The sequence below is a fragment of the Syngnathus typhle genome, linkage group LG8, assembly GCF_033458585.1.
Source record: "Syngnathus typhle isolate RoL2023-S1 ecotype Sweden linkage group LG8, RoL_Styp_1.0, whole genome shotgun sequence".
NCBI lineage: Eukaryota > Metazoa > Chordata > Actinopteri > Syngnathiformes > Syngnathidae > Syngnathus > Syngnathus typhle.
The window spans coordinates 6405340-6427914 of record NC_083745.1 but is presented as its reverse complement, the minus strand read 5'-3'; the positions used below and the strand labels follow the sequence as shown (position 1 = coordinate 6427914).

The 22575-nt window shown below is 40.2% G+C and overlaps 1 protein-coding gene across 1 annotated transcript in view; it reads left to right on the top strand.

The window, feature by feature from the left end:
* Window positions 1-263: 263 nt before the first annotated feature.
* The window catches only part of zgc:171482 (zinc finger protein), a 39471-nt gene continuing 17159 nt past the window's right edge, over window positions 264-22575 (top strand). Inside the window, exons 1-3 of the mRNA XM_061285734.1 lie at window positions 264-566; window positions 12889-12999; window positions 15892-15984. Coding sequence (XP_061141718.1) covers window positions 528-566; window positions 12889-12999; window positions 15892-15984 — 243 coding nt within the window. The 5' untranslated portion in view covers window positions 264-527. The remainder of the gene's footprint in view (window positions 567-12888; window positions 13000-15891; window positions 15985-22575) is intronic.

Sequence of the window (22575 nt, the reverse complement as noted above, 5' to 3'; positions counted from 1 at the left end):
TGGCCCAACGCTCCCACTCACTGTGGCATCTTCTGCATCCAAAAAGTGAACACACACTCAAGCGCGAGCGCGCACTGTGCACGCGATTCGAGGGCTCTCAGTCTTTTCATTCATCCCGGTGAAGGCTGCGCACATCATCATCATCATCGTCTCTCTTCTCCTCTTCATTTCACCCCCCTCTCTCCAGTGCTGGGATATTTTTCCAGCCAGGCTCCAGTCCACCCCCTGCCCCCCACCCACTTCACCCCCCCCCCCCCCCCCTTTACAGTCGAGGGTGCGCGTGTTCGAGCGGAGGATCATGTCCAAGGCGCTGCGCTTCTTGCCTCCGCGGCACACAGCAGAAATCGGAGCCGCTAGAGGACACGCTTCACTATAGCGCGCAACAAGAGAGGACTTCAGAGCGTGCGTGTTTATTCCACGCAGGAAGAGGACTGCCAAGGAACAATAAAAGTGCTTTTGCTGCGGTTTAATCCGGGTTGACGGATTTGTACGGTGCAGGTGCAGCGGTGAAGACACTCGGTTGGCGGATGGTTGTCGAAACTGAAGAGAGGAGTCCTCTCTGCAAGGTGAGAGCTCAACTTATTCATATAGTGGCATAAATGGCCGGTTAATAATGCTTAAGTTTGGATGTGTCAATTCACGGGGGTAATTGTATGCAACAAAGTTGGATACAAAAGTAACAGCTGGGACTGCACTGGCCATGTGGGTGTGCACGACTAACAGGTAAATTAAATGAGCATGTGTAAAATGTGTACGAAGCACGATGCGTATTTATGGTTATTTATGTGCTATGAATGACAAATAAATAAATAAATAATTCTTAACATTCTGTCTCCTCTCGCATTGGATGAACGGCTTATACTGCAATAAAAAGAAAATGTAGTCATGGAAGAAGTCTTGAGTTTAAATAAGTGCAACATAAAGTTTAAGGACACTGATATTTTGAGATTGTGCAATGAGAATTTTTTTTTGAGTGCTTAGTTTAATGTTTACAACTTCAACTTCTATTTCTGGGTTTACTTGCGAGAATGACGGGTAGATGAGTACAGATATTGATTTTAGATTTTTTTACTTTTTCTGCCATTTCAAAACACTAATAATTCATCCAATGATCTCTTGCAGGGGTATTGTTTTTAAAATCACGATTATTTCTTTTTTTTTTTTTACAAAGATGAAAGATAAATGAAGAAATGAGTTGAGCACATTTCAGACTGTGAATATTTGCATGAATGAGAGATGAATGACATTGTTCGTGTTTGTCCTTTGTCAAAAAAATAATAGATCAGGCGTCACCAACCTTTTGGGAACTGAGACCTACTTCACTACTAATTATTGCAAACAACTCTTAGTTTGACACTCTTTTGAAAAAAACAAATTCATCCAAATTACCTTTGTTATATGATCAACTAATTATACAATAATCCCTCTATTTTTTTTTTTTATTATTTACATTTTACCATATTTTAAAGCTTAATGCATATAATATCAAGATATATGCATGAGAGGTGCAGGTATTATCTTTTTCCACTAGTGGTCGCCATTTCCACATTGTACACTGTAATATTCGTTATGTTGAATGTAAGTGTGTGCATTGAAAAAGGCAAGCCTGGCTTGTTGTGGTGTGGAATGAGGATATATAGTTGACTGGCTGTTTCTCCCATGTGGTTTCACAGGGGATATTGGGTGTCAATGCATGCAACATGAAGTGTATGGCATTTTCGGACACTGTGGGAATATTTGCCCGAATGACAGATGAATGAGGGAACGCTTTCGTGACTTTTTGGTTCATTGTAACATTTTAAACGACGGGCAAAAGCACCGGTGCCTTAAATAAGATCTTTTTTTTAATTTTATTGGAGTTCTTGCAGTGCTCTGTGTGCGCAACATAAAGTTTAAGGCGAAAGTGATGCACATTTCAGACACTTGGCATGAAACATGAGAGAGGACGTTAAACTGGGAATATTGACTTTGGATGTTTGAATGTGGGATCGTCTTAAATGAATCTTTCAAGAAAAACGTGCAGAATTTCTTTGCCGAAGTTTAAAGCACATTTCGGATTTGTGAGTCTGGATCAGAATTGTGCTGCAGTTTGAATCTTTCTGGTCATTCATTTTAAATCATAGACAGTAAACAGTAGATTGAAATCACGGATGCCTAAGACAATTGTAAAGCAATGGAGGTAATTCATTGTTATCATTATGGAACTGCTTTGTCAGCCCCAATGCACTCATCTGCATTGAGGCTGTCGTGCTTGTTGATTGAAACCGTCATTTCAACTTCATGCTGTGGCAAAAACGCAATGAAGGTGTTAAAGAGTCATTTAATTGGTTAATGGTAATGAAGCGGATAATATGCCGAGCCGCTGCATTTGTCTCAACCACCAAACTGAGGGGGAGCGTTAACTTGAAAACTCACAGAGGATGAGGTGCGTGCCAGATTTGTTGTTATTTCTGCGCTGTCCCACTAAAACTGCTGCAGTCGCAAGAACTCGTCACTTTGGGACAAGCATCCAGTCGAGTGCGCCTGTGGAAATGTGATACCACTTTATGGCCTTTTCACTGCTCTTGTCTGTTCATCACAAGGGCTGCCCGTGCACACCTGAGGTCGTAAATAAATATCACTCATTCAGATACATTGTACTGAATGAGTACACCCCCCCCTCCTCCCCTCCAACCGTCGTTTGTTTTCTATCTTCACAAGCAGCCATCGGTTCAATCCTCAGAAAAGGACATTCATTCCCCTTAGTGCACTCAATCCTCTGAGCTAAAGCAGGTCTATTTTTCAGAATGTAACCAAGGAGTCACGCTGTTCTTTGTACATCTGCTTATTGATCCCACCTTGTCAGTTATCGGCGTTGGTGAGCGATTACACCTGAATTGTATTCAGGTTATTGTGTCACAGTGTCTAAGATAGAATAAGAAGTAGCCAGTAGTCGCGTCTTACTTATAAAGACTTCCCCCAACGTCTTGAACCAGTACCTGAATACTTTGCTTTCAAACACAGACACCCAATGGGGCCCACTTACCGATGGACCCCAGCGGGTCCGACATACTTCCACAATGCAGACTGTGCGCCTAACCGTTTTTATGACCTCACTTTCCAGGACTGTAATTTGCACTAGAATTCTTCACAGGTGAACAAGTGGTTACTACATCTGCGCGACAGTTCTGTGCATTCTCAGAGTCCTTTTCCACTTTCTCAAAGATACAATCTTTTTGTCTTACATGGTTCATTATGCTGTTCTTGCTCACTTTGCTCTCCCTTTTTCCTCTGTCTGTCCCGGCTCAAACCTGACTGCATTTCCAATTAACGTACTACACGCCAATACAAACAGAAACCGAGCCAAAAGAGTCAACAATCCGGTTGCAGAGGAAAACTGTTTCGGCACGATTAGCATACAGATTCAATATTGTGCAATACGAAGCAGACAAATAAGTAAATGAATAAATAAACGAGTGAATGAATGAATGATTGAATGAATGAATGAATCTGCTGAACTCATTTGAACCCTGTTTCTCAGCAAACAACAGCACCTGAAGTATGTCAACAGTCTTTCTGGGTTGAGCCTCACTGTATGATCTTAAAGGCCAATTATCAGTACAGAAGACTGACACATGATGGCTGGACAATGTTATGCATACCTATGTTTTCCACCATCTACTCTGTTCTTGCCGTTTCTCTATATTTATTTGATTTAAATATAAAATGTATATTACAGATACATATTTATACCCCAAAAAAATGAACTAAATAGGATGTCATATGATGTCTTGCAAAGTACAGTCAATGCATAAAATGCCAAATTAATGTGGACTGTAAACTTACTTACTACTGAGGAGGGACGGAGTGCTGATTCTTTTTGGCAGCACATTCCTGTAGTCATAAAAAGAAAACAAAACATTATAAAGATTTTGTTTTGTTCTTTTTGTCCTTTTCCTGCTACAAATGAGATGAATCAGACTGAGTTATATTTTGCACTTTAGCAATCAGAGGCGTAGAAAGCAATAGGACGAGCGGTATGGGGCAAATTTAAAATGAATCACTGCAGTTTATTAGCACGTGCATAATGCAGAAAAGCTCCGAGCCACTCACAAGTAGCCCCTTTCACTGTGCCACTGTCTGTCTCTCACGAGGTGGTGAAGTGCAAGTGAGGGAGAATCTGATTAACCAACTGGCATAATTTACTCAACCCTGAAGGGACTGGCGGGAAAGCCGTGCTCTTAAAAAGTGCTAGCTTTACTTCTGTGAACTCAAATAAAAACATTCAAATGCACGCCTGAAAAGAAAAACACAGTCTGAGGGCGAACACAAATATTTGTAGGTTTGGTGATGAATTGATCATTCTGTCGATTGTGAAATCAGAGGTTAATTGCCATTTTTCCTCCTCAATGACCCCTATTGTAATAATCACCACATCTCGATTAATCTGCGAGTTGTCCACGTGGAAAAATAAACACCAATACTTGTTTCTCTTCCCTTGTGAGAAAAATAAAATATGGGAATCATAATAACAATTACTTTTATTACTCAAAGCTAAAATAACCAATTTAAAACACAATATGAGTGTCATAATTGAGCTTCTGGGAAAAAATGAAAACAATCATTTAGATTTCATATTTTAATCCTGGCATTAATTTGATTGTATATTTTCGAATGTGATGATGTGTGTAGTAGGTGTGTGTGTGTTTGAATCTTTGCAAATCATACCGCTCCATAGCAACGGGCAGCAGATCTCACACACACTGGCACCGTATGCTGTGACCTTTCTGCTGACTGTGTGCATGCCAGCTTTTGCACAAATGTATCTGGATCAGCGCTTATATGTGTGTGTATGTCACGTGTGTGCGGATCAGCGTGTGGCCCGTTTGACCTTTCTCAGTTTACGTTCATTAATAGCGACACAATAAGCAATACGGAGCTCCCCGCTGTGGTTGTGTACACGCCGGCGATATATCGCGAGCGACGAGTCCACCTTGCCATGCGTCACTCTCTCAAACAAAGTAGAAATCATCATAATTGTGTTGCGCTGGTAATGATTAGTTTACCTAAATGTTAGTGTATCACGTTTCATGTATCGCTCAGCGGGAACGTCTTTAATATATATCTCGATGCGCTTGTCATGTTATGTTAATATCAGCGTCGGGCTAATAACTACTTGCATATTTCATATCCGGGGCCAAATAGACAGAGCTCTTTAGAAATCAATTTTCTTTCCCCGCATCACCGTGCTCGGAAACTGGCCATCTGCCAGGTTGCCAGGAAGAGTGAGGATGCATTAGCGAACGAGGCATCCAAATATCAAAATAGATGATCAAATTTGCTCCAGCCACATGTGCTACTTGAAAATGTCACCGATGACCGTGACAAGCGAAAGGAGATGACACGGTGACATTTTGGTCACAGCTCACAGCGTCAGGGAGCGGCACCGAGAAGACGCCAGGAAATGCTCTCAAATCAAAAAAATGAAGTGCCAGACAGGTGCAAGATGTAATTTGTGACGAACAGGATAGGCTTGAGCACAATTGTTCTTATATAGTGGAAATAGTGGTTGTCAAAGAATGGCAAACAATTTGAATTTGAGTTTTTCGGACTATAAGGTGCATTTCTGCACATTAAGAGAAACAAACCGTACTGTATGAAACTACTGGTTCCACAAGTTAAAATATTTCTGTTGTCTTTCAATTGGCTACTCTCTCAATATTCTACCAGTAAAACCTTGGAGTCTTCTCCAATGCACATTTACCGATGAGAGCCTTCAGTCGTCATGGTAACAAAAGACGCTGTGTTCACAAATGAAGCAAATGATTTCGACACAGAACATGTCTCATACGTGTGACGCCCCAAGCCATTATATTTCCATGGCCACATACTCAATCTTCCTTAGAAAAAACATCAACAAAAAAATATCAAGACAGTCTGCTCAGGAGCCAAGCCAAGAATTACAAGCATCAAAAACACATGTACAGATTTGCATTCAGTTAAGGCAACATTACTGCATGTCTTGAAGAGTAGACATCACATACACACAGTTAGCTATTCATAGATGCTAGGGGCTGCAAGGTCATGCCCTATTTAATGCACTCCGCTGTGGTAATGTATGACGCTCTGATCTAAGCGTGTCCTTATGAAACTCATACTTATCAATAGCACGTTGCCCTCTGACTCTGTCAGGTCACATTTTGCATAAACTGCAGAGTGAGATAGTGTGCTTGCAAAAAGAATATTACGAATGGGGAATAGAAAGATGGAAAATTCAATGTCCAAAATACCTATTATAGCTAATATTGATCATTATTGAGAATATGAAAAACTTTATTCGTGCTGTGATACATCGATTCAGGCTTGCACTTGGTAATGAGACTTGTTTCCACATGTTTTAGTGATTGTTCCGCACTTTGAAAAATCCTGCAGGTACATCAACTAATTTACAATGACATAATTGGAACTCTGTGATTGACAGTTGATCTTACAAGGACCTCCGTGGGCGTGTCTCAGGACCACAGCGTTTCATTATTTGTCAGTCGTCTGGCGACAGATTCTATTTATATAAGCTTACAACAGTGCTGCTTTAAAGCTCAAGCACCGCATTTGTAGAAAGTGGGAGGCTGTCAAATAAATTACACCACGTTGGCTTTGTGTCCCCTCACAAAGAGCCTGTTTCAGTTTGCTAATGGGGTGATGCAATAATTGAGGCTTGAGGGTTTTGCAAGAGACTTATTACAAAATTTTCCCAATTTCAATTTTATCCAATATTTATTCATTTTTAACCAAGCCGGTGCTTGAGCTATTATGTGCCTCAAATGAAATCTTTTTATTTTCAATAACCTTTAAAAGACTTTGGAGGTTTGGTGGGGGATTATATTCATGAAAATATTGAATGATGACTTCACTGACTACCTATCAAAACAAATATGTGTTGGTATTACGCAGCGACTCTAAGAAAGCCTTGACGGTTGCATTTCTGTTCCATAACTTTTTATTTTTGGGGAGGGTTACTTTTATTGCTTTTCTTTAATCACTTTTGTTGAGTTTGCACCCCTGGAGTTTTACATTCCATACAGATGTGATATTGAATGTGGGTGTGAAAAGCACTACTTTAAAAGTGCCCCACAGCTTCTAAGAAGTTTGCCAGAAAAGTTCAACCAAACACACTATAAAAGGAAGCAATTAGTCGCTAATAGAATATGGAGACCCCAGCAGTTTTGTAGCCATCCAGTATATCCTCTCCCATATGTTAGAGCAGCATAACAGCTCCATGTCTACCCCCCATTAAGTCTGCGTGTCGAGGAGTCTGTTACTAAACACACAGGGAGGCAGAGATGGGCTCAATTTAACTAGACCCCCCTCCTAATAAAAAATAGTCCCGATTCACCGTCTAAGGAGTCCACATTATAGCTCCAAGCAGACAATCTGCCATTAATACCACTGAGTGAATACCCACAACACCTCAACGGGAGGAACATTTTGTCAAGGATTGTGAAGTGAGAATGTATAAATGGAGGTGCTGAGAAGACAAGCTGGGATTCTCTGTTCAATCTCTTACAAGTGGGAAGATGACGTTCTTTCGATACTTAGTCACGACACAATTAGCCGAGTTCATACAAAGCCGAGGAGATGCATAAGGAGACTGCACATGGGAGTATCAATGCACCGCCAGAATCGTTTTTTTTTTTTATATTTAATTTTCCAGAAGGTTCCGAACTCCAATCTCCATGCCACTGCTGATGTAAAAATATGCCATATTAATTTATGTCTGAATGAGTTTGGAGAACGATGAATGCAAAAGTAGAGCAGATTGTTTAGTTATATTATTCCAACGCTTTATCCCCTGATGAAAAGACATTCATAAATATCAATAGCAACCTTTGTTCGACTGCTATTGTTTTTTTATTTCTCAAATGGACTGTTTGTATTATAATGTCTTAGCTCAAGCAGGTGTACTGTAGTAAAGCTGCGCATCATCGAAAAGATGAACACCAGAATCAAGGCATTTATTTGACTATGATTGCCGATGGATCACAAGAGCGCCATTTTATCTCACATAAAGATTTCGGGAGTTTTACGTCACTGGAACAAATGGTTGCTGTAAATATCCTGTTGTGCCCCACATACTGCATAGAGGTGATTCTCCGTATGCTGCTAAATGATGGATTTATGTTTTTTAAAATTCTTTCCCCTGCAACTCAGCAAGAATTTTTTTGACTTTCCAGATTGTGAAGATGAATAAATGCTTTAAATGCAAATAGGCATCAAAAAGCTCATAAATAATTTAAGAATGGATCAGAGTGCTTTGGTTCATGATCCTCTACGATCCACTGTCGGAGTGCAAAATGCAGTACAGTAGGTCTTTCTTGAGAGTAGATAAATCCAGCTTGGACCGTCTCTCATGAATAATCACTACACTTGAGGCCAGGCGAGCACCACAGGAAGGCCAAACAGTGAACAGGAGCAGTAAAAGTTTGAGAGTAAAGGTGTTAACTGTCATTTCCCAGGAAAGGTTATTTGGAGTGACAGTTTGAGCTCCGATCAAAAGTCAGGCTAGAGTTTGGAAAACTTTAAATGAGAAAAGGTGTACTTGTTATCATTGTTATTCCAAAGTTAAAGTCGACTGTCTCTTAATGCTAGCTCTCAATTTTAACTCAAAAACTCATTTTGAGCTGAGATTACGTTGCCATAAAAAGTGTGTATTTACTGAGCATGCATATATGTATATTATCCATCCATCCATCCATCCATCCATCCATCCATCCATCCATCCATCCATCCATCCATCCATCCATCCATCCATCCATCCATCCATCCATCCATCCATCCATCCATCCATCCATCCATCCATCCATCCATCCATCCATCCATTTTCTGTACCGCTTAGTCCCTATATATGCATATATGTATATTATATATATTTAATTCAGAAGTGTTTTGAATATAACACCTCTGAAATAAAGCTATTTCTTCATACAGAAATCCTAATACTCTATTTGTGTCAGCTATTTCAGCGTCTACATTGTATTCCTATTTTTCAGAGTTCTGTTTATACCCGTCTGTATTTGCATTAGTTTGCTGTATTTAGCACAAAGGAACTCGCTGCAATGCAAATGCAATGAATTAGCTTTTGGATTCCTTTGAAGAATTTCCTTTTTTATTTTATTACCAGAGTCAGCCTGGAACCTTTGATTGCTTCTGCGTAAAAGGGATTCTTGTTCATCTTGGTGCACACATATTTCGAAGGGGGAGCAAGAAAGTGAGCCGCTTGTGATGTCAGCCTTCAAAGTGTCACTGCCGAGTGCTTTTGCAGTGTACGAGGTTTCAAATTATCAAGCTTGTTGGTCTCGTGAGTGAGTCATTAAACAGGTCATTGGCTCACACACTGGGCTCAATATTTCATATTCTGGCTGCATAATTTGACATTTCAATTCATTAAAAAAAAAACTACAGAAATTGTGAAAGAAAAGAAAGACATTGCAGTGAAGTTCTCCAGCAGCTTTTTCCTCGATGAACTTGGTAAAAAGTACTGCAATCACCTGCTGTGCTTCTTCTGCAGAGCCTTCGTGCCGTGAAATTCAGAAAAATAAACCCCCAGGGCAACTGCTACAAAAAGACCACAGATTAGGGTAATAATTTAGCGTTTTGGATAATTGTTCTATTATTTGGTAAAAGTTGTTTTAAAGACTGTTAAATGGCCCCCCCGATAGGGAACTATGTCCACCCCAACAGTCCAGCCTCATATTTTTCTCTAAAAGTTTGACCGACATTAGAAGTGAACTCGGACCATCCAGTATTTATGCAAATCCTTCCTATTGCGTTAAAAATGTAGATATCTCGCTGAACAAGAGGTGTTCCGTTTCAAACAGAGCTATCAGCGTACAAGGGATGTTAAAATTCAAAATGGAAACTCCAAAGCACAGGTAGTGGAAAAATACCTGAGCGGTTATTAGAACGATATAAAAGCCACCTCCAAATGCAGTGACAGCTTTTTAATGAATAATGGGCCAGAAGCACTGAGATTTCAGCGAGGAGGCTCAGAGTTCATATTCATGTTAAATAATTGATGTGGTCTTAAAAAGAGAATCCGCTTAAGGTTGACTGTCTTCAGGCGCCTGGATCTGGCTGGCATGCTAATCTTCTTTTTCCCTGCTCAGCGCTGTATCTAATTAGAGTTTAGGGCTATTTTTTTAAGCGATGGTTTATCGTGTCCATCTCGTGTCCTTAATTAAACTCACGTGTTCTCAGTTTCAAGTTCTAATGTAAATAACCGTACTCCGCTTGGGGCTCGGTTTATTTACTCAACTATGAGAGGGATTATTGGCTTGTTTAATGTTGCTTATATTTTATAACTTGAGTCCAGTGAAACTTGATCTTAAAACAAAAGAAGGATTATTACGGCAAGAATTGAGGCACACTGGTCTGAACTAATTTGTCTCATGAGATTTGTTGGGTTCTTTAACCTTCTGAACTTTTTTTTTTTTAGAATATATTCCAAATCTGCAAGTGGGTGTTTGACTTTAGAAGTTCTGCTGTATTTTTATTTTCTCCACCCATTTGCAAATGTGCCTCGGCGTCTTCAAATTCAAGTCTTGCAAGAGTATTAAAGGTCATTTTGAGCTCAAATTGGACCCTGAATCAGAGCCTGACTGAAAAAATAGGTTCACTAAGTCCACAATTTGCATTGCCCTCGTTAAATGCATTTGAGCGAGAGCTAAATGCAAATGATGCGGCAAAAGGACTAAAAAGATGAGATTAAAGATTGATTCTCGGCTTGCTCTGACTAAAGAACCCGCTTATGCTAAAGAGACAGCAACACACAAAGTGTTTTGTTCATGCTGCTTACCAAATTGACCATAATGTCACAATAAAATGAGATTTTCTGCGAGCGACATAATCTGGCATTTGAGTGCCTTCAAATTCAAAACAGTAAAATATGACGAGAACATCTCCTCACTCATCTCCCCACCAATCTTTTCCCTCACTTTCATTAATCCCTCCGCTCTCGTTGGTCACGCATCTCCGCAAATCCCACCAACACATCGGCTCTATTAATTAAACTGCCGTTCACGTCCCGCATGTGATATTCATAAGTAATGGAGATATTAAGTAGATAAGGCTGTTCTTGCTGTCACTCCAGCTTCTAATTAGGCAGTTTGTCGCCTGGCTGATCTCAAACCAGTTGAGAAGTTACATGTATGAGTAAGAGTTTAGTAATGTAGTAGTAGTAATACATTGTACTATTTGTGCATACATACAATGGAAATTGATGCGGTTATTATTGTGGTTAGCCTGCCCTAGGGCATCTTTGGCTACTTATAGAGTTTATCACGACCAGAGTGTGTATGTGTGCGTGCATGAATAATGGAGCCACTGTAAAGGGTCTTGGAGTGTATAAGTCATATATAAATCTGATGCATCATTATTAATATTATTATCATTACATTATCATCAGTATCATCATCAGTGACATCATCAAAACTATCATTATGATCATCAGTATCACCATCATCTTCATTATTATAATTATTCCAATACAAACATACTCATTATATGTTGTAATACTTTCTACGTCTGACTGGTCAATACAAACTGATAACTGTGAACACGGTTTCGAGTTAAATCGATGAATGTGAGCGTATAGCATGACGGCAAAGATCAGCTTTCGCTGAAGATGACTCGCCGAAATTGACTCGTGCCAGAGGCCGAGCTGTTCTCCAAATTTCATACAGCGACTCAGCCCAACCATTAACTGTGCAGTCACAATCATATCAAATGATAATGTTTCAAATACTATATTTCATACTCTCCACTCAGCTCAAGGCGGAAAGCATCAGCAAATCTATTTAATGTCTTCGTTTGAAGGTCTTGTGGGTTGAGCAAGCTAATGGAAGTGTCTATACAGCATGTGAGCAATTAATTGAAAGGTCCGTGGTGCTCTAAACACATGGGGAAAATATAGAGGGCTAATTAAAAGCCTCCACATACGTGTTCACGTGGCGTATATTGGTGGGAAGCAATTACACACTCGACATGAGATAAAGACTTTTACTTCCTGTCACTGGCGAGTCAATTTTCTGGAATGACATCAGTGACATTTTGATTATCAATCGTTTCAAGGTAATGGCAGTATTGCACAGGTGACTTCTGAAGCATCCATATTTCCTGGTTATGTACCATTTCTACCCCCACAAACACCTTGCATCTAGATCTTCCTTGGGGCAAAGATCTAAGCAGTTGATGATCCCAGATCACTCCCTAAAGATCCGTTAGTCTCCTTAACCTTGTCAGAACACCGCATTGCATGGCAGATATAATGAAGTGAATAGAAAATTCAACACGGGATCTCCAAGTACATCATTAAAACATTGAGACAATTTGGGGCTGGTAAGAATTCACAATGGCAGACTCTATTAGGCTTCTCAGGGCGGATTAACACACTTGTTTTTTAGCAGCACATGTCCAAATGATGGCAAAATTTATAACAACAATATAAAAAAAAAATATGCAAAACTATGTATAAATTAGGGACTCTCAGTGACACGCCCTTCAACTTGCAGTTGAGTAATTAAAGCCCGCCTATCCACTATACAAGGTAATACCATTTATTTATGTGAGTTACTTTTTCCAATGCAAACATGACATTCAGCAATCTATTACTGTACTCATAAATACAAACATGACTCGATATATCTTAATGCCCCTTTCATTATGTCCCTAATAAATTCACGGGATGACGCAATGATTAAAAAGTTTCTCGCTAAATTAAGTGCAGCCATACAAGTCAGCACTTTAGGCCATTGTTCCCAAGACTGAAGCAAAAATAAATTGATGGTACATCTATCATTTTGTACCTCTCGCCTTACAAGTCTGATTATTCGTGATTGGTGTGTTTGCACGCAGTCTCCAATGAAGATGAAGTCTGTGGTGGACGGAGGCTTATTCACAGAGAGTTATTGCAACATCTGCAATGCCCAGCTCATCTCCGAGTCTCAGCGCACGGCACACTATGAGGTAAGTCTGTCTGGCTTTTTTTTTTTTTGTGTGGCACGACTCATTTGCAAGATGAGTGAACACAAAGCAACTGCACGCACAAAACAACAACAAAAAAAAATTCCTGCGCGGTCGTCTTTGTACTGGGCTCATTTGTACAGACAAACAGAGCTCATCTATTATCCATAGACTTAATGGTAATGGTTGGGGATGGCACAGAAACAAGCACATACACAGAGACACTATTTATTTTAATGTGCTCTACCTCTCAGCATACTCCCTGAGAGTAATTTAATGAATAGCCATTAAATAATCAGCCCTGTCCTATATTTACTAAGTGCACATGTGCACGTGCGCACACACACATGCTACATTCATGCATCGGGGTCTTTCTTGATTACAAGGCACAATTGGGATTAACAAGGAAACTAATCAGGACAAGCACTTATCTAGAGAGACGGCAACAATGTGTGTTCGCATGCTCGAATGTGTAGCAACTATGCTAATTAGAGGAACACACACACACACAACATCGTTGCAATGAGTCAACACAAATACAAGTATATCTTGAAGAAGTCAAGTTTGCATTAGAGGATCAAGGTTAGATCAGTCGGGATCTCAGCCAAACTCAACTGAGCGGATTACCTCCACCAGCTTGCTATCAAATACTATAACACTGCCCATTTCCAAGGTTGCAGTGACCTGGAATAACCAAGTTCCATAGAGTGTTTCCTTGAGTAAGGTCAACATTTGTTCGGGATGTAATTAAATTCCCTCCAGGCGCTGGTGAGTTACTGCGGTCATGGAAATTGGACAGATGTGACCTTCCTGGAGTGGAGCATCCAAGATTCTCAAGAATGTGCACAGGAACCTGTTGTCTAAAGAAGACGTGCAGCAGAACAACTGACATCACATGTCACTGTTTTCCAAAAAGCTACTTCACATGTTGGTCCAAAAGAAGGCTTAAAAGTGCCCGCTACTTCTTTCCACGGACCAAATCGACAGAATGATGGAGTCGTAGTCAATGCCTTTCCCTCAAGGTACAATCAACAGTAATGAACAATACATGGATAATTACTGGATTCTCAAGCCACACTTCCAACAATTCAGCTCAGCTATCAATGCGACAGTTTTGAATGCAAAATCCTCATTTGCTTTGCATTTCCAACACAAGAGGGTGCGGTAATAGCAAGGTCAGTCAATGTAAAGTGTGAATGATGGTGATAGATTGAGGTACAGTAATCTATGTAAAGATAAAGGCTTCTTTCACCCTGCCCCGGGCTATACCCGCTTTGTGTTGAAAAAAAATGTTCCTGTCTTTTCATTACATAATCATATTATATAAAATTAAAATGAAACAAAGTTTAATTTTCTGTGTCCAGAAAACAGAAGTAAGAGCCTTATTCGTTGACTCAATATTTATAAATTATACAGTCCGTATGGTTGTGGATTAATAGCTTCTGTTTATTTTCTATTTTAAACCAAGCCTCGGTTGCTATCTAGGAACACAGAGTGAAGATATTTTTACCCTGCCATCCTTCTGTCCTTCCAACTGGTTGGTCTAACTTGATTTTGTGAGACAAGCTTGATCCATTAGTGGCGGTCGAAGCGCTGAGGGTCAGCCATGGTGCTACGACGTCTCGCTTTTAGCCGCCGCGCCACAGCCATCAACTATGACCATTTATGTACAAACACAAGGATGCCTGGAGACCCACAACACACTCAAGTTCTAACAAAATGTATTAAAGTAGTCTGACAAGATGGAAGGCGCATGGGAGATGTTGGGGAAGGTGTGGGGGGGGGGGTATACTATTCCAAGGGTCGAGGATCTAATCGATGCTGCAGAGCAGCAAGTACAATGCCTTATCAAATTTGGCCATTCAATGACTTTATATGTTGCTCTGCCTTCTTTTATTACCTGTCTAAAAATCGCAACTCATTGCCTCGAATTGAATTCTGGCTCTGGTTTTACCATTACTCTATACATGGAAATAAAAATATATTGATTCAAATGAGTCTCTTCTCAAGGCGGGAAGATAGCAATTATCTAATAATTGATCTATTGGGAAAGAACCACCAGCAATATTGATACAAATGAATCGAGTTGGGTATCGTTAAGATTTTAATGATACTACTACTCTTAACATAAATGTTTATTGATCTGGGAGTGTAATTTCATTCTTATTAGTGCTTATGTGTTCAGAAAACAACTAGGCATTCAAATGATTGTTTATATAAATTAGATTGTCTTGCAACTGCAACAGCATGAATGTAAAATATATCAAAACATTTTTCTTAAATTATGAGTTTTGTAACCTTTTTGTAATAATACTTGTAGTATCAAGATACAGCAATCGTGCGATAATTTTTTACAACATGAAAAACACAAAATCAATGTCAAGTGTGACATTGGACAGCATGGTGGTGTAGTGTTATGATATCGTGGCGTACAAGGATACGATATCACAAATCAAAGCTTTAGTTTTACAAGATGCAGGGACATCATATGACTGAATACAATTGAGGTTATCCGAGGTCAGACCCTGCTATAATCGAATCCTACAAATAGCAGGAAATGGCTCTGTCAACCTTGGCCACAAACACATGCTATTATTTTATTGTATCCGCCCGCAGCGCTTTTCCGCTGATTTTCATTGTCCTGCATTAAAGTGACAGTGAGCAGCTTCAAGGACAGCTCACTGTCATTTTGAACACAGCCTCAAGTGCTGTGTTTCTGCTTGAAACAGTTCAGACTCATTATTTAAAAAAACAACAACTATTAGGCAAGACATGTTTGTTTCATACCAGAGACAATTCAAAAGTTATATTGATAAACCACAGTTAGAGTGGGGCTAAAATATTATTTAAATCTGACTCTTACTTTCTGTCTTTTTTTTTTTGTCTCTCTTCAAGAGCAAGAAACATGCCAACAAAGTGCGTCTGTTTTATATGCTCCACCCAGAGGATGGAGGACCACCTTCCAAGCGACTCAGGCCGGACAATCCGGTATGTTGTGCGTGTCTTACCTTCACCAAAGAGGCAGTTGTTGTGTTTGTGTATTTTTGTCTACAGCCAATCTTTGGCGCTGTCAAATGGAAACCAATTTGAAGGAAATTTGAAGCAAATATATCAGTCCTCGTCCCGAGTGCGCATTGGACATTTCAGTCATCATTTGTCATGTTCATGTATTTACCTGTCAAAGCTCATCAATTCAAATTAAGAACTTATCCCACTGAGGGAAGTTAGCAAAATGTGCATCCAAGGTCGCAAATGTTTGCCAACATTGTGGTTTTCTTTTGTAATTTTTTGGCAGGGAAATTATATATGTTGAGATTTGTTACGCTTGATGCACTGATTACAGCAACTTGTTTTTAACATTGCTATTATTATTATTATTATTATTATTATTATTATTATTATTATTATTATTATTATTATTATTATTATTATTATTATTATTATTATTATTATTATTATTATATTATTATTATTATTATTTGGATGATCTTATATAAAATGTCAGCTTTACAGATGCCATCTACTGTGACACATGATGGCATCAGATATCATCATGAAGGTAATTTCAACCACCTATTTTTCAAGAGAATCTTTTTAGAGTGAAAGCTATGAATTGAAGAAAGATGATATATTTCATTTTGCCCTACATTTTATTTGATTCAATTTTGAATTCTCGTGATAGAATAGCAACTTGCAGGTGAAAATGGGTCATGACGTCCTTGGCTGTACTTGACTATACGGGATACGTAGAATCTGATTTCCCTCCGGTGAAACCCGGCTGGCCCATCCATTCTGAAGCTTGGCCAAGGCAGCCGAGCGCCCATGGGGATTTATATGTTGTTGAATCACTCGTGTGGTTTTTGTGGGCCGTAATTCTCCCCAGAAAGGCGATGGTGCCGTTTCTGGTGAGCTTCAGGGGCTGCCAAGTAGCTCTGTATCGGACTACTGCAGGCAATGGTTGGACAGGGCAGTGCATTCTGAATGTGTGCGAGTGTGCACGGAGGATTGTGTCTGGGTATTAAGTTGAGCTTTTCATGGGTCTGGATGCGTGCTTGCATCAAAGACACAGCTGACTGTGTTAATGACTCCGAGCAATATGTAAACAACAGCAAGGTGTGAATGTGATAGATGTCAGTGGAATGATTCAGCATATAACATTGTGTGCCCCATTTATTTAACACGCACACAGTGCGGACACACAGCTGGTGGAAAAACAAATCAAACAAGGCGGTAAATTCTCATGCTGCCACACAAACTGTGAGAGGAGACCTTGCCTGGTTGTTAAGGGCCATTTAGCTCAGTCAGCAAACCAGCCAAAACATGCAAATATTTGCATAATTGCGTAGATGATTTAAGAAACGTGCAAATTTGTAATGGATAAAATAGGTAGAGAGCCCCCCCCAAGGCAATCATCTTCAAAGAAAGAGATTAGACTTTTTAATTTAAAATGATTTAAATGCAGCAAGGCAGAGGCAGACTTAAGAATCTGTGTGTGTTTTTTTTATAGTTCCAAAGAAAAGAAAGCCGTCAAGACATATTTGCAGACAAATAACAAGTAAAGATCAAAACCTCAGTACTGTCAGTACTGCAGTCACTTCTTTAGTTTCCTGCAGAATGACACGACAAACGGCTTTGCAACCGCTGCGCTGCCCCAGATAATTAAAGATTAATTAATTCACAATTTTTTTCTTACAAATCAAGGAATGACTCAATATTCGTAACTCCTGCTTTCATGCTGATGTGGCCAAAGCCATCCCTGGCGTCATGTTGTCGATCCAACTTCTTAGCGAGATTGGCACGTAATGGTCACGGTAGACAGCAGATAATTATCTGTTCACATTCCAAGTATTTTGTTTTGTTTGTTTTTTTCTTTCCATATCTATTTCCATCCATTCAGCTATGATCCAGAAAGACAAATCGCAGCTAGAACCTTATTACGCAATGTAAACAAAAATGTCATACGCCTTGATCGGTATCAGAGCTCATTACCAGTCACATAGGAAATAAAGCAAAGTGAGGAGTTCTACAAAAAAACAAATCAAGTGGAAATCAAGGCATATGTGAGGTTCCATCCTCTCACGAGTGTCAAATGTTTCACAAGCTGTGTAGAAAAAGCTCACGCATGTGCGCCACACGACTTACTGGCATGAAATTGGCATGTTATGGTCACACACACGCTCAGAAACACAGACGTACTGAATCTAGAAAAAATCAAATCAAATCACACCTGCGTCTCCATCTGCCTTCCTAAGTGAGCAAGACATGACTCAGCCCCTTCTGGCTTTCACCTCACGTGGGATCTAAATACACAAGGTCTCACTCACACTGTGGGAATATTACACAGTCAGCACTTTGACCTTTCCTCGCGTTTGTTTTCGTAGGATGCCGCACATCTTACAAACACTTGTCGGGAGATGACTTTATTTGCATTCACTTTGCATTTTTTTTTGGCACTCTCTCCGCGCGGTATTTTATGTGACGACATTAACACAAACATCCCAAACAAAAGCCAGGAATAAATCGTCCAGGCCTGTTCAATTTGTTTAATAGCCTACATCTAGGTTGCTGTGTGTGCTACAGTATATGGGATAAGATTAAAAAAAAATACTGAATGAGGAAATTATTTGCAATAGTTTCTTGGAGCAAACCTGCTGTTGTGTTAAATGGTTTGTTGCAAAAGTTTTAAGACTATGCAGACGTCTGTGATTGGATGAATGAGTCGAGGGAAAGGAACAACATACTAACGTTGCAATTACGACAGCAAATTCATGTGCCGACACCATATGCCATAAAGCCATGACAAAATGGTGGGCAGTCTTAAAAGGTTCTCCTCGAGTAGCACTGACCCACCTCCAGTTAATGCATTCCCTGATTTGTAGTACCGTATTTTCTGCACTATAAGGCGCACCGGATTATAAGGCGCACCTTCAATAAATGGCTCATTTTAAAACTTTGTCCATATATAAGGCGCACTGGATTATAAGGCGCACCTTCAATGAATGGCCCATTTTAAAACTTTGTCTATATATAATATATATACATTTGGCCCGGGGGCCGGACTTTGGCCACGCCTGCTGTAGTGGCTCAATGTTGGTCCATATATATAAAGCGCACCTGATTACCTGTCGCCATTTGAGAAAATTTGAGGTTTTTAGGTGCGCCTTATAGTGCGGAAAATACGGTAGATAAAATGCCTGCAGTCAAGTAAATTCCAGAAACAGAATACATTTGAAAAACAATGGCGCACTCATCATTTTCACTCATCTTGCCTAGCAAACAAAAAAAGAAAAGTTAAAAACAAAAAAAAGACAACTGCCTCCACCTGGAATGACCCAGCATGCATGCAATGGAAAAGCACAAAAGTATTTGGGTAGAGTGAAAGAAATGCCAATGTTTACTCAGTGTGAAATGCCATGCCTAGAGCTTTTCTGAGGCTCTTTTTGTTTGGGAGTGGAGGTAAAAAGCAGAGAAAGTAGGTCGTAGAGGTGCTCGCAGATGAAAGCCAGGTGGAGAAGTGTGTGTGTAGTGGTGGTGGTGGGGGGTGTGAAGCATGTTTTTATCCAATTCTCCACAAAGATTTGTCCAGTCTATCAATCTATCTGTACAAAAAGGGCAGGAAATAGTAAAACAGTCCAAAACCAAATATTTACATCACCCCCTGTTTTTTAATTCACACCCTCAAGCCCTTCATCCTCAACCTCCAAATAAAAAGCTTCCTTCAAGTGTATATTTAGCAGCAACGTCTCCCACGGCGCCCAAACACAGCGCAATGAAAGTACGAGCACACAGAGAGCAAAACAGAAGGAGAGAAAGATAAACATAGCTAATTAGGAGGCTATTGTGAGCTGGACGACAGGCGGGATGAGAAAAATTTTTAGAGATGGAGACGTCAGGCTAGGGGGATGAATTGATGTACGTGGAGCGCACAGACAGCAATCAACAAACGTATTAGAGTAAAGATAGATGTGTGGGGGGGAAATATCAATATCAGGGTATCTCTAACAATGCACTAGTATAGAATATCAATATTGTTTGATGATAGCTATTGTAAGTCTGTGCCTTTGTGATGATTCTGATTGATCGAATCTTCGTATTATCCTTCATGCGCTGGCACGAAATGATTTTTTTTTTCTGTTGTGTTCCTACGACAATATGCTGCTACTTGTGGTGGGTTACAATGCTGTATTTTAAAAACGAGAAAGAGGCCCTCGCCAGATGTCTGCTATAGTTTCGTGTATGGTGCATCCTGACTGCTGATAAATATCAAGAAGAGGAAAAGAGTCTAAGAAAAAAACAAAAAAAACTAATCATGATTCGTTGAATTGGCAAATTGTCGTGACAGTTTGTTTTCAGGAGTTACTTTTCAATTCCCAGCCTGCTTAAGGCATTCAATTTTGGAAGCCAAACAACCAGAAAAAGTTAAATGAGTGCACTTCGAAATAGATGAATAGTTGATGATACTTGGCAGAAAGACAACGGGTGCATAATTTGAGTCATCATTGTTCTTTATGGTTGAATTTGTTCCAGTGGTGCGGAAGCAGCACTGTCACACATACACACACAACTTTCCACGCTGTATCCTTTTTTTGTTTGCGTTTTAGTGTTTTGACAGGTACCAAAGCAGTTGATAGGCCTCAAGATGATTTTGGCAGCGCAAGCAGCAGCGTTATACCCACGGGAGTGGAGATAAAGTAGGCGAAGTAGCGAGGAAAGAATAACGGGATAATAATAAGTGAGAGAATTGAGCGCAGGAGCAGCGAGTACATATTAGACCAGAAGAAGATATGCTAACGAGGACAAGTAATGAATGTACGTGCAGAAAAGCAAGGGATGGATGAGATTTGGTTGTACACGTGGCTCCCGCGACACTATCATGAATAAATATGGAAATGGGACCATAATAGACTGCACGGCTATTACATTTGTCACCTGTAAAAATCAATGCGGCGCGGCGACCATGTCATGCTAAGAGGAACTACGGTTTCATCCGTGTTTGAGTGTGTCTTCTGTATTCAAGCGGACAAGACGTAATACAATTATGCATATCAAATTACAACTTGAGCTGAAGGGATTTCCTAAAGATAGAAGCTTTAAATTGGAATTTCAATGTCAAATTGGTGCAATCTGGGTTGAAAATGAAGCTTCTGAGCCTGCATGTGGGTTTTATGGCTAAAATGTCTATAATGACATTTCAAATATTATCAATCAAATTTGTTTCCGTTTCGGTGAAATTTGCCAATAATTCTAAGCATTCCACTAATGTTGCTTCAAATTACAACTTTCTCTGAGTTTTTTTTCCAAGATCCATTTCTAAATGTTTCCGCTATTCACTAATCAGCTAATTTGGTTAGTTTCACCCCAAAATTGAGATTTCTAAGCAAAAAGCAGAGAAAACAAGTTTTTAGGAAAAGCCAAAACACTGACTTGAATGAAGTCTAGACTCCAAATTTTGTCGAATTTTATGAACTCAGTACAATGTAAAGGCAACATCTGTGAATCATCTACGTGTATCATAAAAAAATTATGGCCAAGAAGTTGCAGCACACACAAAACAAAGCCAATAAAATCCCCCAAGTCCCTTGGCAGAGATAATTAGCGCTCTACATGCGCTCCCATCATGTGTATGCGGCGACCATAAACAATGCTCCATCAATACCGACCAGAACAATAAAGTGGACGTGTGCCAACACAGACGGTGACTGCACTCGTGGAATTGGGGAGAGGATCACACCGTGGGGAAAGGAGAGGGGCTGACACAGGGGAGGACCAGGGAGGAGGCCGGTGGAAAACCTGCCAATACCAATAAATATTTCATCCTACAACACACACAGTCAGTGAGCCTGGTGCCCACAGGGGGGGAGGAGGGAGGCAACTATAGAAAAGCAAGAGAGTGAGGGGAGGAGGAAAATGAGAAAGCGGGGACAGATGAGACATAGCAAAGCCTGGAAGGTGAAGGTGTCCTCAACATGTATGACTGTGATGTTAAACAGAGCAGACAACCCTCACGCACACACCAATGGGGGTGTCACACACACTTCTGTCACCCTCCGCTTTCTCGACCCCGGCGAGATTCGTCTCCTCCAGGTTGACACCTGGACTAGCAGGAACGCTGGTGTGAAAAGAAGTCACACACAGAAAAAGCCACGGAAGATCACTTGTGGATGAATTGACTCCTCAAAGTGAGCAAAGAGCTGAACACCAACAGCAGATTTTTGTCACAGTAAAGCGTGCAAGACTACCTTCTTTTATATTTCGCTACAATTCAGATGATCCATCATGGTCAGAGGAGTTCCACAGAAGGCCATGCCAACCCTTTTATATTGAACGTTTAACCTTTGGGAGTTTTGTGGCAATATATCCTGAATTACTGTGAGAAGCACTGGGGAGCACCAAGAGTACAGGAATTGTAGAAATGAAATTCCCTCGACATTTTGCGGTTCTAATATAGTGGACACTGACGGAGCTAGCGGGGGCTGCAGGGGCACTGCCCCCAAGCCAAAATATGCTTAAACCTCTCAGGTGCCAGTCCAGATAGTTGACTTTTAGGTAATAGGAATGTATCACCAGCAAGAAATGTGC